This window comes from Pristis pectinata, chromosome 9 (genome assembly GCF_009764475.1).
Source record: "Pristis pectinata isolate sPriPec2 chromosome 9, sPriPec2.1.pri, whole genome shotgun sequence".
NCBI lineage: Eukaryota > Metazoa > Chordata > Chondrichthyes > Rhinopristiformes > Pristidae > Pristis > Pristis pectinata.
In genome coordinates, this window is record NC_067413.1 from 14,959,087 (window position 1) to 14,972,216 (window position 13,130).

Sequence of the window (13,130 nt, forward strand, 5' to 3'; positions counted from 1 at the left end):
TGAGGCCCCCACTGACTGGAACATCCTTCTCCCTCACCTTCCCCTCCTCCCTCCCTCACCTCCCCCCACCTCCTCCTCCCCCCACCTACTTCTCCTCTGCCCCCACTCCTTCTCCCCCACAACTACTCCTCCTCCCCCTCTCCTTCTCCTCCCCCCCCCCCCACCTTTACCTTTTTCCTCTTCCTCCTCCTTCCTTTATAGGCAGTCCTTTGAAACGGAGAATGATTTGCTTTCAGAACATGGAGCTGCAAGGAGAAGGTGTGCAAACCCCATTCTCTGATTGTTGCCCCATCTCTTCCTTCCAATTATCTCCAGAACTGACTGAACACCCTCTCCCCATCCCCTTTTTCCATTGGCACACAATTTTGTAATCACTCATCTGAGGATTGCTGTTAACATCATATAAACCAGATCTTCACCAATTAGTTGTCAGTTGCTATCAGCAGTTCCTTGGCTTATTGGAATGGACCTAAGGCCTAGTATCTGGTGTGCCTTGGACTTCAATTCTCAGGGATTGTTCTAAAGGATAGAAGGAGTCAAAGGTTTCAGTAGATCAGGAAGGGATGAAGTCTCTCCACTGTTTAGAGCAAGGGCATAAATTTAGAATCAGCAGCAAGTACTATGAGAGAAATTAGAAATAAAAGCAGAAAATGCTGTAAATATTCAGCAGGTCAGCCAGCATTCATGGACAGAGAGAGAGTTAAGGTTTCAGGTTGATGACCTGGTGTGTACTTCCAGCATTTTCTGTTTTTATTTCAGATTTTCAGCCTGAATCTTTTTGATTAAAAAAAAAACATTTTTGAAAGAGATATTTTAAAGGTTGTCCTGGGATTATTTCAAGTGCTTGTTGAATCTGAGTCAACACCTAATAGACATTTAGAAAAATGCAGGAAATGGGAGACAATATTGCAGATTTGTACAGCAGTGGTTGCACGATCCAAGTGCCTAGATAGAAGGTCTGGAGTCCTGAGTTCAAATCCCACCATGGCAACTGGTGAGTTTAAATGCAGACAATTAAATAATCTGGAATTTAAAGATTACCAGATTATGAAACTTCTGGATTGACATAAAATCCATCTGGCATCTCTGATGCTGCAAGATGGAAGAATTCTGCCATCCTCACTTGCTTCTGGCCTGTGTGTGGCTCCAGATTGACAGGAACATGATTGACACTCAATGACCCTCTGCCTCAAACTGCTGCAGCCTTCAGTACATGGGAGGGAATGATTCATGAAAATATTCTGATGCTGTCAAGAGATGGGAAGATGAATCCCTGTTCTGTGAGTGGAAAGGAAAAGATTATAGGACATTAGGTGGTGGGAGAGCAGAATATCTGGATCCCGGTGGGGGTTTTCAATATGGAGCCAACACCGCAGAGACATTAACCTAGTCTTCAAAGAAGACCATCAGCTTTTGTGAGCTGCCTGTCACGCACCAAGTCAACAGGTTCTGTAACATACAAATGATCCAATATATTACTCAACTAGCGCACCCAGAGATCAAGTTTATTGTCATAGGCATACATACACAGGGTATAAATGCCATGAAAATTAGCTTTTTGCAGCAGCAGCACAGTATATTACACACATGACAAACATAAGTTAACGTCAATTTAAATTAACATAAATTAAACATAACTTACAAGGCAAAATAAACATAACAACACTAGTGCAAGTTCAGAGAGAGAAAAAGAAATATAGTCCGAGGTAATGTTACAGTTTTTCAGGTCAGGTCAAGAACCTGATGGCAGTGGGGAAGAAGCTGTTGTTGAACCTTGAAGAGTATTGCATTAATGTTGTGGAAATTTATTCACTGTCTGTAGTCAGTGCGGTGTCTTATGAAGTGAAATTTATTTACAAAGCATATTAATGTAGAACATTATCGTCCCCTTTTCTGCTGAACCTGATTTCTGGCCAACTTGACTTATTATGGAGGAGATAGAAAAAGGAGGATTTCAGAGGGCAGTTGAACATCAAGCTCATTGGTGTTGATCTGGAGTCTTATTGGGTGACAATGCCTTCCTCTGATTGAGACTCTGGAACATCAGTTACCAATTTTTTTCTTTATTATGTACCTTCTCCAGGTTTACCTGCTGTGCATGTACCACCTTCCAGCATAAGGCTTATATTTTAACTGCTTAATTTCCTGCCCAAACTACTTCACATCCATCTGACCGCCCTCAATTCCAACCATATACTGTATGTTACCATTTTCCATATACCTTCATCTGAGACCCCAACCTCCCCACAATAAATATTCACAGTCTTACGAACCCAATTGCGCAAGTGCATCTCCCCATATTTACTCCTCATTCCAGAGACACATTGTGTTCCCCAAGGGTATACGTACTATGGTTTGACATCTTCTATTAAATGCAAGAGGCTTGGAATATACTTTTGCATTTGCACCTCATACATGTGGAGGTAAGTACTACATAAAGGATTTGAAGCCCATGGAATACATGGGTAAAATTAGTGATAAAAAGCAGCAATCATGTCTTGGGTTTTGATGGAGTGGAAAGGATGAAATAATTTCCATTGGCAACCCTAACATAGCTCAAGAAGATTGCTGTCCGCCACCTCCATCTCAAGAGTATTGAGGGATGGACAATAAGAGTCTGCTCTTACCTGTGACACCCATACACTGAAAAATGAATGAATGAAAAGGTGTCAGTAACCAGAGGGAACAGGCTGGTTGGGGAAGGTATATTTTTAATGAACAAATTGCTATGATCCACCCAATATCAAAGCAGCTCAGCCAGAAACATAAGTTAAAAATTAATTATGTAGTGAATTTCAAAGTCAAGTCTGAAGTGAGCAATGCCATGCTGGGCAATTCCCGTACAGTTAAGTATAGTTCGTTCTAAGGGGAAAGAGTGAGGATGTGGGATTGATGGATATTTCTTCAAAAGAGCTAGCACAAGCGAGATTGTTGAATGGTCTTCTTCCCTGCTCTATGATTCCATGTCAATGTTGATGAAGCTCTGCTATAGTGCAGACACTCAGTCAATTTTTCCATTTGAGTCAATTATATTTCTGTTAGGTATTTTTAACTTACTAATATGCACTTTGAGAATGGCTATGAAGGCATCTGTCTCAGTTGTACTCATTTCCCTGTTAACTAGAGTGCAATTGCCATGGCAAGACAGAAGATTGTTACTACGACCAAAGTGTGGCTGATCGCAACCTGAGTTTGAACATACTAGGACAGTTTATCGGTGGAGGTGTGTGTGTTAATTGCACCAACAACACGGCAGGCATCAACTGTGAGACCTGTATTGATGGCTTCTACCGACCTTACGAGGTAACTCTTTATGTGAGGTGGAATCCCATAGTCTCAGTCACCATGAACAATCACTTGATGCAGAACTGCCCTTCTGTTTCAGTCTTGTTACACTATTTCATAGCAATGATATTACTTCAGATAGGCATTTTTAATAATTTTAAAGGTATTGATAAGTTTTGATTGGGCTGGTGTTTGTGTTGTCAAAATGTAGTGAAGAAGCAAAAAGAGATGAAGTTTGATTTGGTTTGCTTACAATGTTATGTTTCTAGGTGTCTCCTTTTAGCCGTGATCCTTGTTTGCCATGTGACTGTAACCCAGCAGGGTCCCTGAATACCACCTGTGTGAAGGACGATAACCAAGCAGTCACAGAGCAAGGTAAAGTTAAATTGATTTCATAATGTTTGGCTTCTTAACCCAGATAACATTCACATCCATAGACTTTGATGTATTGAGAAGAAGGGTCAATGCATACGTGTATAGCAGAGTTACGTCGGTGTACATTATTGGAAAATGCAATCTAATTTGTCTGTTAAAGGCCCAATCACTCAAACATCAAACCTGTTCCTCTGTGGGGTATTCCACACTTCTGAGGCAGTCCATTCTACCCTCTCGCCATCCACTGTGTAAATCTAGAAGCAATCTGGTTAAGTTAATTTTCACGTGACTTACTCATAAATCTTCATTGATTTGCTTTCTCATTTGTGTATCAGGTCTTTTCCCTGGTCAGTGCCACTGCCGAGCTGGTTACGCTGGGAGGACATGCAACCACTGTGCACTGGGGTATAAAGGCTTCCCCAATTGTATGCGTTGCAACTGTAGTGTTGTGGGCAGCACCAACGATGATCCCTGTGCTGAACCATGCCAATGCAAGGTTGGTAGATAACATGTGGTGGTGCATCTCCTCTTTATATTTTCTCTAAGAAATAGCAATGGGCATGACAGAATAAAGGTTGATTTCTCGTAGCTGAAGAGTCTAGAACTTAGGGGCATATTGGCCTAGGGTTGAAGGAAGGAGAAATTTCTTCACTCACTGGTTTGTGAATCTTTGGGATTTTTTGCACTGCAGGGTTGTGGATGCTCAATCATTGACTATATGACAATGATAAATTTTGCAACAATACAGGAATGAAGAAGCTTGAGATAATGCTGCAAGGTGGGGTTGAGCAAGAACCTCCAAGAGCTGTCTCCCACCTTCACACTTCCCTCCCCTCATCCCGCTCCATGTGCCTCTCATTTTTTTTCTCTTTGTCTGTGTCCATCTGTCATTCACCTGCCACTGTCTCCCAACTCCACACCCTCTCCTCCTGTACCTGGCACAACCTTCCCATCATCTTACACCCCACCTCAGTCCACCAATCACTTCGGACTCCTGTCTTACCACTCCCCTCCTCCCCTTTATACCAGCCATCTCCCCTCTCCACTCTCAGTCCTGATTGCAGGGTTTCAACCGGAAGCATTGACAATTCCTTTCCTCCCACAGATGCTGTTTGACCCTCTGAGTTCCTCCAGCAGATTGTTTGTTGCTCCAGATTCCAGCATCTGCAGTCTCTTTGACCAAGACCTCAATGGTGGAGCAAGCTAATGATTCCTACTTCCATTTCATATGTTGCCTCATAACTGCATCAAAAATTGAATTCTAAAGTTCTGAATGGTCCTTTCCCGCAAAACATACAGTTCAAATCTGAGAATCATCACAAAATCAAGGCTGGAACTCAGGCCTGGAACTTGTTCGTGGAAGCACATCATTTCTATTTGTTTTTGGTGATGTGGGCAGTGTTGGCTGAGCAGGCGTATATTGTCTGTCCTTCAATGCCTGTGAGGAGGTGGAGCTGAGCCACTTTCTTGACCAACAGCAGACTTCTGGTGAAGAGACAGAAAAATACTCTTGGAGACTTGAGTTCTAGGGTTTAGACCCAGCGACAATGAAAAAGATTGGCAATATACTCCCTGATTGGAATGGTGCGTGACTTGGTGGGGAACCTGCAGATGGTGCAGTTCCAATAAGCCTAATGCACTCAACCTCCTGGTGGTAATGGCTGTGAATTTACAACTCCTTCACGCTGTGTCCTAGGCCAAGAAAGCTCATCAGAATTCCAGCAACAGGGTTATTTGTGTTCCTGGAATGTTAGCAATTCACCTTTATGAAGGAGAATGGACTCCTCCTATAGTCCAACAGAGCCAAAGGAAAGCTTCTTGTTTGAGTTATGGTCATTAAGGTAGTGATACATAGGATTTGATCGCAAAGTGTTGAGGCCCTTGGAAAGCCTGAAAAGGACTTCAGCCAGGTGTCCATTGAGCCATTTAAAAGATACCAGGAAATCGCCTGGCATGCATGGCAAGGACAGGAGAAAGACTGCTGTGTGACCCCTCTCCTTACCTTAATGGAATGTCAAGGTCAGGCTGAAAAGTGGGAGAATCCTGACTGTATCTGGATCCAGACCATGTTTTTGCACCTCCCCAGTGTAACGGCTACAGGTTCCCTCTTCAGCTCAGCAATTAACTTGGAAATATTTGGCTGCCCCAGGGTGTAGAAAAGGTGGGTCACCTTTGACGGAGAGAGGTGGGATAAGATATTCATGTTTCAAAGACTGGCTTCAGTTAATGCCATGAGAGCAAGTTTATTTTGAGCAGGTGTTGGTGAAATGTCACTGTTCTATGGGTAAGATGAAAGAAAAAATATCAAAAATCGCTGGAAATACCCACAGGTCCATCATCGCACTTCCAACGAAATGTTGGAAGCATTTCCAACTTAAAAATCAGAGCATAAGGGGTAGAGATTGGTTTGTGAAATCTCCATTTTACAGGGAGGGGTGAAGGTATAAGATAGGTGTAAGCACACTGACATAGCAGTGAGGGAGCCAGGGCTAACATGCAGAGGTGTTGGTACCATTGCTAGATCTGTGGTCTCAGCTTTTTAAATGTTGAGGGTGAACCAGTTTAAGACGCTTTTCAAGTTTTGTTGGAACAGAAAGACATCGGAAGTAGAAGCAGCAGTTCCATTCCTCCTGCGGGCTCTGCCACTTAACAAAATCCTTTGACCTCAATGCCACGTTCCTGCACTAACCCTGTATCCCTTGATTTCTTTAATATCTAAAAATTCAGTCGTAGATCCATGCAGCATGAACAGGCCCTTCAGCCCACCAGATCACCAGGCACTACCAGTACACTACCAGGCATGGTAGTGTAGCGATTAGCATAAAGCTATTACAGCACCAGCGACCCGGGTTCAATTCCGGCCACTGTCTGTAAGGAGTTTGTATGTTCTCTCCAGGATAGCAGGAACGTCACCTGAGGGGAGATTGAGATTGAGTGGGCCAGGACTCTTCTTTAGCACTTAGATGAACAAGAGGTGACCTCATTGAAATGTTCAAAATTCTTAAATGGACCTACAGGTTTGATGTGGGGAGGATATTCCCCTGGCTGAGATGTCCAGAACTACGGGTCACCGTCTCAAAATAGGGGTACGCTATTTAGAACAGGAATGAGGAGAAACTTCTTCACACAATACAATGTATCTTTGGACTTCTCTCCCATGAAGGCTCAGTCATTGATTGCATTCAAAGCTGAGAGCAATCCACCCTGGATAAAACCTTGATGAAGAATTTTCAAGGGGTATAGGGATTGTGCAGGAAAGTGATGTTTGAGGTAAATTAGCCATGATCTGGAATGGTGGAGCAGGCTTGAAGTGGTGAATGGCCTAATTTTGCTAGTATTTCTTGTGTTCTTTTGTTCTTATTTAGCTGCTTCCACTACCTCCCTGATGGTGCATTTTCAGATCCTAACTATTCCCTGTGGGGGGATAAAAAGGCTTTGCCTCTTGTTTACCAATCACCTTTACACTATCTCATCTGGTTCTTGTCCCCTCACAACAGAGACACAAGAGACTGCAGATCCCCTCACAACCTCCTCTTGTTGCAAGGAGAACACCACCAGTTTCTCCACTCTCTCAATATAATTAAGGTTCTTCATCCTCAAATTTAATCTCTTCTGCACCCTCTCTAGTGCATGAATCACAAAACATTAGCAGGCAGGTCCAGCAAATAATTAAGAAGGCAAAAGGCATTCTGGCCTTTATTGCAAAGAGGTTGGAGTTTAAAAATTGGGAGGTTTTGTTGCAAAATTGGGAGGCCACACCTGGAATACTGTGTATGGTTTTGGTCCCTTGCCTAAATAAAGATAAAATAACATTGGAGGTTGTACAAAGGAGATTCACCAGGCTGATTCTTGAATGAGAGGGTTGTCCTATCAAGAGAGATTAACTAGTTTGGGCCTGTATTCCTTGGAGTTTAGAGAATGAGGGTTGACCTTATTCAAACATATCTTAAGAGGGCTTGACAGGGTGGATGTTGGGATGTTTTCGCTGGTGGGAGATTGTCAGACAAGGGGACATAACTACAAGATGAGGGCCAGTCATTTAAAACTGAGTTACATAGAATTCTTTTCTCAAAAAGAGTGGTGCATCGCTGGAATTCTCTGCCCTGGTTGGTGGTGGAAGGTAGATCAGTGAAACTGGAGGTGGATGAACATTCGATTGATTGAGGAAGAGAGGGCTATGGAGAAATGGCACAGAAGAGGAGTTGAAGTCTACGTAGATCAGACATGATCATATTAAATGGTGGGGCAGGCTTTAAAGGGCCTGATAGCCTACTTCTGCTCCTATTTTCTTGTGTTCACATCTGTGCACGTAAACCCCAGATCTCTCTGTCTGGTCCCCCATTTAGAACTCTCCTCGTATGTCCCACTGAAAGGTAACACTTTGCAATTCCACTATCATCCACCATGTGTTCACTATTCTACCAGCCTGTGTATGTGCTCTTAAAGTCTACTATTGTCATCTTTGCCATTCACAAGTATTGTGTCATCTGTATTTGGAAATTGTGTCCAAGCACTCAAATCCAAATCATTAATCTGTAGCAGGATTCTCAGCAGCCACTTCATTGTACACACCCCTCCAGTCTGCAACACAGTCTTTCACTAGAACTACACAAACAATGCTGGAGGAACTCAGCGGATCAGGCAGCATCTATGGAGGGAAATGGACCATTGCCATTTCAGGTTGAGACCCTTCTCACCCCGAAACGTCAACTGTCCATTTCCCTCCATGGATGTTGCCTGACCTGCTGAGTTCCTTCAGTATTTTGTGTGTTGCTCCAGATTTCCAACATCTGCAGTCTTCCTTGTGTCTCCCTTTCACTAGAACTCTCTGTTTCCGATCACTTTACCAATTTTCCATCTTTGTTGCTATAGCCCCTTTTATTCTGTGGGGTTTCAGCCTTGATGATAACTACATAAGGTGGCACTGGATCAGGTCCAGTCCTGGTAAGGAGAGCAGATTTCTTTCCTTAACAGACATTAAAAAGGAACACTTACAACGGTCTAGTTTGCAATCACTGGTAATACCAACATTTTAATTTTAAATTTATTTGATGAACTGAATTAAAATTGTCCTGGTGAGATTTGAACTTCTGTCTGTGGATCATTCCACAGTGGTCCTGAAACATGATCACTGCTCGACCACACCCACCTTAATGAATAGTACCTTCTTTCACTGCTGGTTGTCAAGGTCAGGATTGATGCTGATTATTATAAGCTTGTGTTCTCATTATATCATCAATCTCAGAAACTAGAATAAAAGGAATTCTGAATTACAGAGAAATGTGGAGGGAGAGAACTGTGACCAGTGCAAGCCAGGATTCTACAATTTGCAAGAAAGGAATCCAGAAGGCTGTACAGAATGTTTCTGCTTTGGACTGTCCGGTGTTTGTGAAAGCATTTCCTGGCCTGTTACACAGGTGAGTGCTAACTGGTTAACTGCACTTGATTCATTCACATTTGTCCTTATGGAATTGAGGTGTGCAGTACTCTCACTGATATTGGGAAAAGATGAGGATACAGACCTTTATTGGTTCAACACAGCTTGTGTAGCAGAAGCCAGTGGAATAATGCTGGATGTAGTCTAGTTCTGCTGTAATGTAAAGATGTTTTAAAGGTCGCTATGATGGATTTGTAAGCTGATGCAACACTGGCTGCTATTTCAATGGCTCAATGGTTATAGTGGTCAGTAACTGCATTGCAAAATTGTTTTGCAAGGGTACACAGTCTATTAACTCTCTTTTTAAACTGTGAAAACTACACAGAAGAAAATTACATGGATTTTATGACACTTTGGGGCCTATAAATTGCCTTGTAGCTTTCTCAGTCATTGCACAGTGCACTAAGACTTAATAAAAGCACAGGAATTTTTAGAATCACATAAAGATCATTAGATCCAAGCAAGTCAATAACACAAGATGAAATTAACTCCTGGTCATTAAAGAGCAGCTGGGAGCAACTTAACTCATATGACTGGAAGACAGGATAGCAAGGTGATAGGAAGGAGTTTTGAAGGGGATTTGAGGGGTAAGTTTTTTTTACATGGAGCACGGTTGATATCTGGAACGTGCTGTCAGAGGAGGTGCTGAAATCAGATATGATTACTGTGTTTTAAGAGACAGGCTCTTGAATAGACAAGGTATAGAAGGATATGGACTTAATGCAGACAAATGGGATTAGTGCAGATGAGCAAAAAGGTTGACATCAATCTGGTGGGCCGAAGGGCCCATTTCTGTACCAAACAACTCTATGACTCTCTGACTCAGTTAAAGTTTAATCTGAATATTGTCTTTTTGCTAAGATGAACATCTGGCTTTGTTACAGCATCTCAGACTAAAAAAAGTACGTCTTCCGTGTTGCTGCAATTGTAATTCTTTTTCCAGTATTTAAGTAAAACATTGCATCATCTTCAGTTCTTTCTTTGATGGCTCAGAGCATACATTTTCATTGTCATTACTTTGTAAAACTGACAGCAACCTTTTAGTATCCACACAACTGCCTGAATGTAGAAATCCAGAGGTTGCTCCTCCGTGAAGTGATCAACTGCAGTCTCTCAAAGGGTGCAATCAATATAGAATCGGTGATTTGGCAAGAAGTTCAACTTCTAACCAATAATCAAAATCTTACACCTTGTTTGAATGGGGTGGTAACTTTGTTTTTAACAATGTATAGTGCCATAATTACTGCTGAACAACCTCTCTGACACTGAGAAATGATTTTATAAAGTATAATTTTCTCAAAGTTTTTTTTATGGTTTTCTTCCTTCATCCATGAGTATGCCCCAATCTCTCTTCTGCATTATGTAAAATGCTTAAAATATATTAAAAAAAAGGGAGATTTTACTTCCCTGGTTTGCTGTCTGATTGAATTCTTAAACCCTATTGGCGACCTTGCTGCACTGTTGCTGGATGCCATAGTTGTCTCCTGATACAACACACATCAATTAAGAGGAAGTTCAAGTCATGTCACAGAGCTTGATGAATCTTTTAAAGCCAGGTTTCTTTGAGGTCATTCCCTTTACCACTGAATGGAAAACCCAAGATTAAGCAGTGAAACTCCCTCCTATGTCTAGTCCTCCTTTTGCTCTTTATTAGGTTTTTAATCTTCTTGACGATCACTGGGACTGAGGATAGATTGCTTCCATTCTGGGCGTGTGGGTTTAGAGGTGAATGACTGAACTGCAGACTCAGGGCAGGAAGTGCCTTACAGGATGGATGGGTAAATTGTAAGGTTGTGTGATCCTTCTGCTGCTTATGCAGGGCTCCCTGAGTGTGTCTGTGAGCTTCCCAAATGCTCTTTCTCCACATTGAGCAGTCATGAGCCAGTGGTTTCCAGAAGTCGGTGAAAATGTTGGACCTCTTCAAGGAAGCTTTGAGCACACCCTTGAAACTCTTTCTCTGGTAATCTCTTCCCACTACAGAGCTGAAAACAATGTGTCTGTTTTGGGAGTCTGGTGTTGAGCATGCGATTGACCCAGTGTAGCCACCTGAGAGTAACTAGGGCCTCAATGCCAGGGCTGTTGTCCTGGGAGAGGATGCTAATGTTGGTTTGTTTATCGTTCCAGTGAATTTGGAGAACCTTGCGCAGACAGCGTTGGTGGTATTTTCCCAGTGCTTTGAGATGCCTGTTATCTACCAGGTAGTGCTGGTCTCAGAAGCATATCAGAGGACTACCCAGTAGACTTTGAGTTTTGTGCCAGGTCTGAGATCTTAATCTTCAGATGTCCTTCTCCTCATTCAACCAAAGGCTGTGCCGGCTCATTGAAAGGCAGTGCCTTCGCTGACAGGTGGCTCCCAAGAAGTAGGAAGTGCTCCACATTTTCCATGGTCTCTTCGTGAACCTTTATTGCGGGTGGGCAGTCTGTTGCGTCAGGGCAGATCGACAGAGGACCTTGGTCTTGCATCTGTTGAGAATAAGGCCCATCTTCTTGAACACTTTGGTGAACGAGTCAACAATAACATGGAGCCTGGCCTTCAAGTGTGTGCAATACAAGCATTGTCTGCATGCTACAGCTTGCTGACTGAGATTTGGGTGATCTTGGTCCATAGGTTGAACAGTTCCCAATTAGTTCTGAATATTACGATAAGATGGACTCTTGACCTCAGAATCTACCTCATTATGACTTTGCACCTTCTTGTCTACCTGCACTGTGCTTTCTCTGTAGCTGTTACACTTTATTCTGCATTCTGTATTGTTTTACCTTGTACTACCTCAGTGCTCTGTGTAAAGAATTTATCTGTATGAACGGTATGCAAGACATTTTTCACTGTACCTCGGTACATGTGACAATAATAAATCAATTTCAATTCCAATATTTGCTCAACTCCCACAGAAAGTTTGTTCAAAGTAAGATATAGCATTGTGGAAAGAAAGATTGAGTAAAGTGTTCGGGCAGCGATGCAGCTTCGTTTGACACCAGTATTCTATGAAACTGGTTCTGTTGTCGACCGGTTAGTCAGTATAATGGTTTGTGTACCATCATGGAACAAACGTAATATGGTGATAAATTTCTTTAGGCAGCTCAATTTGAAAAGGAGGTCCCATAATCCCTTCCAACTGTTTTAGTGAGGTCAAAGAAGTGGCTGATGCTACTCCAGCTGCACATCTGGCCCTGCACATCTGGTCCAGGCTCCCAAACCCCAGGTCCAGCTGTATAGCAGGCCCACGCTTTGGACTCTCAGCTCAGGCCACAGACCTGCTCCACATTCCTGGAACATTGGTCCAGCCACAGACCAGCCCACATTCTGAAATCCACACCCCCAAATCTGGCTGCACATCTGTCTCAGGCTCCCAAAGCCACCGGTCCGGCCGTCAAGTCAGATGTGAGGTTTTTAATGTATTCTGAGTGACAGGGTAGATACTGAAAGGCTGCTTCCATAGTGGGTGTATCTAGGAGGTATAGTTTCAGAATAAGGGGACACCCACTGAAGGTGGAGATGGGGAGGGATTCCTTCTCTTGGAGGATAGTGATTGTTCGGAACTCATGGCTGTGGAGACAGAGTGACTAAATTCAAAATAGAGATTGACAGATATTTTAAAATACAATAGAGTCGTAGAGTGATACAGCACAGAAACCCTTTGGCCCAGCTAGTCCCTGTTGACCAAGATGCCCATTTCAGCTAGTCCCATTTGCCCGCATTTGACCCATACCCCTATCCATGTACCAAGTATCTTTTAAATGTTGTTGTTGTACCTGCCTCGACCACTTCCTCTGGCAGCTCGTTCCATATACGCACCACCTTCTGTGTGGAAAAAGTTGCCCCTCAGGTGTCTTTTAAATCTTTCCCCTCTCACCTTAAACCTATGCGCTCTAGTTTTTGATTCCCTTTCCCTGAGAAAAATACTGTGAGCATTCATCGCATCTTTGTCACTCCTGACTTTATGCACCTCTGTATGGTCACCCCTCAGTCTCCTGCACTCCAGGGAATAAAGTTCCAGCCTACCCAACCTCTCCTTATAACTCAGTCCCTTGA

General features: G+C 42.9%; 1 protein-coding gene across 1 annotated transcript in view; it reads left to right on the forward strand.

Annotated features, from left to right (window-relative positions):
* Positions 1-13,130, forward strand: part of lama1 (laminin, alpha 1) — a 274,266-nt gene that overhangs the window by 101,255 nt on the left and 159,881 nt on the right. Inside the window, exons 8-11 of the mRNA XM_052022961.1 lie at positions 3,125-3,303; positions 3,555-3,660; positions 3,996-4,156; positions 8,937-9,077. Of these exons, the coding sequence (XP_051878921.1) occupies positions 3,125-3,303; positions 3,555-3,660; positions 3,996-4,156; positions 8,937-9,077 (587 nt within the window). The remainder of the gene's footprint in view (positions 1-3,124; positions 3,304-3,554; positions 3,661-3,995; positions 4,157-8,936; positions 9,078-13,130) is intronic.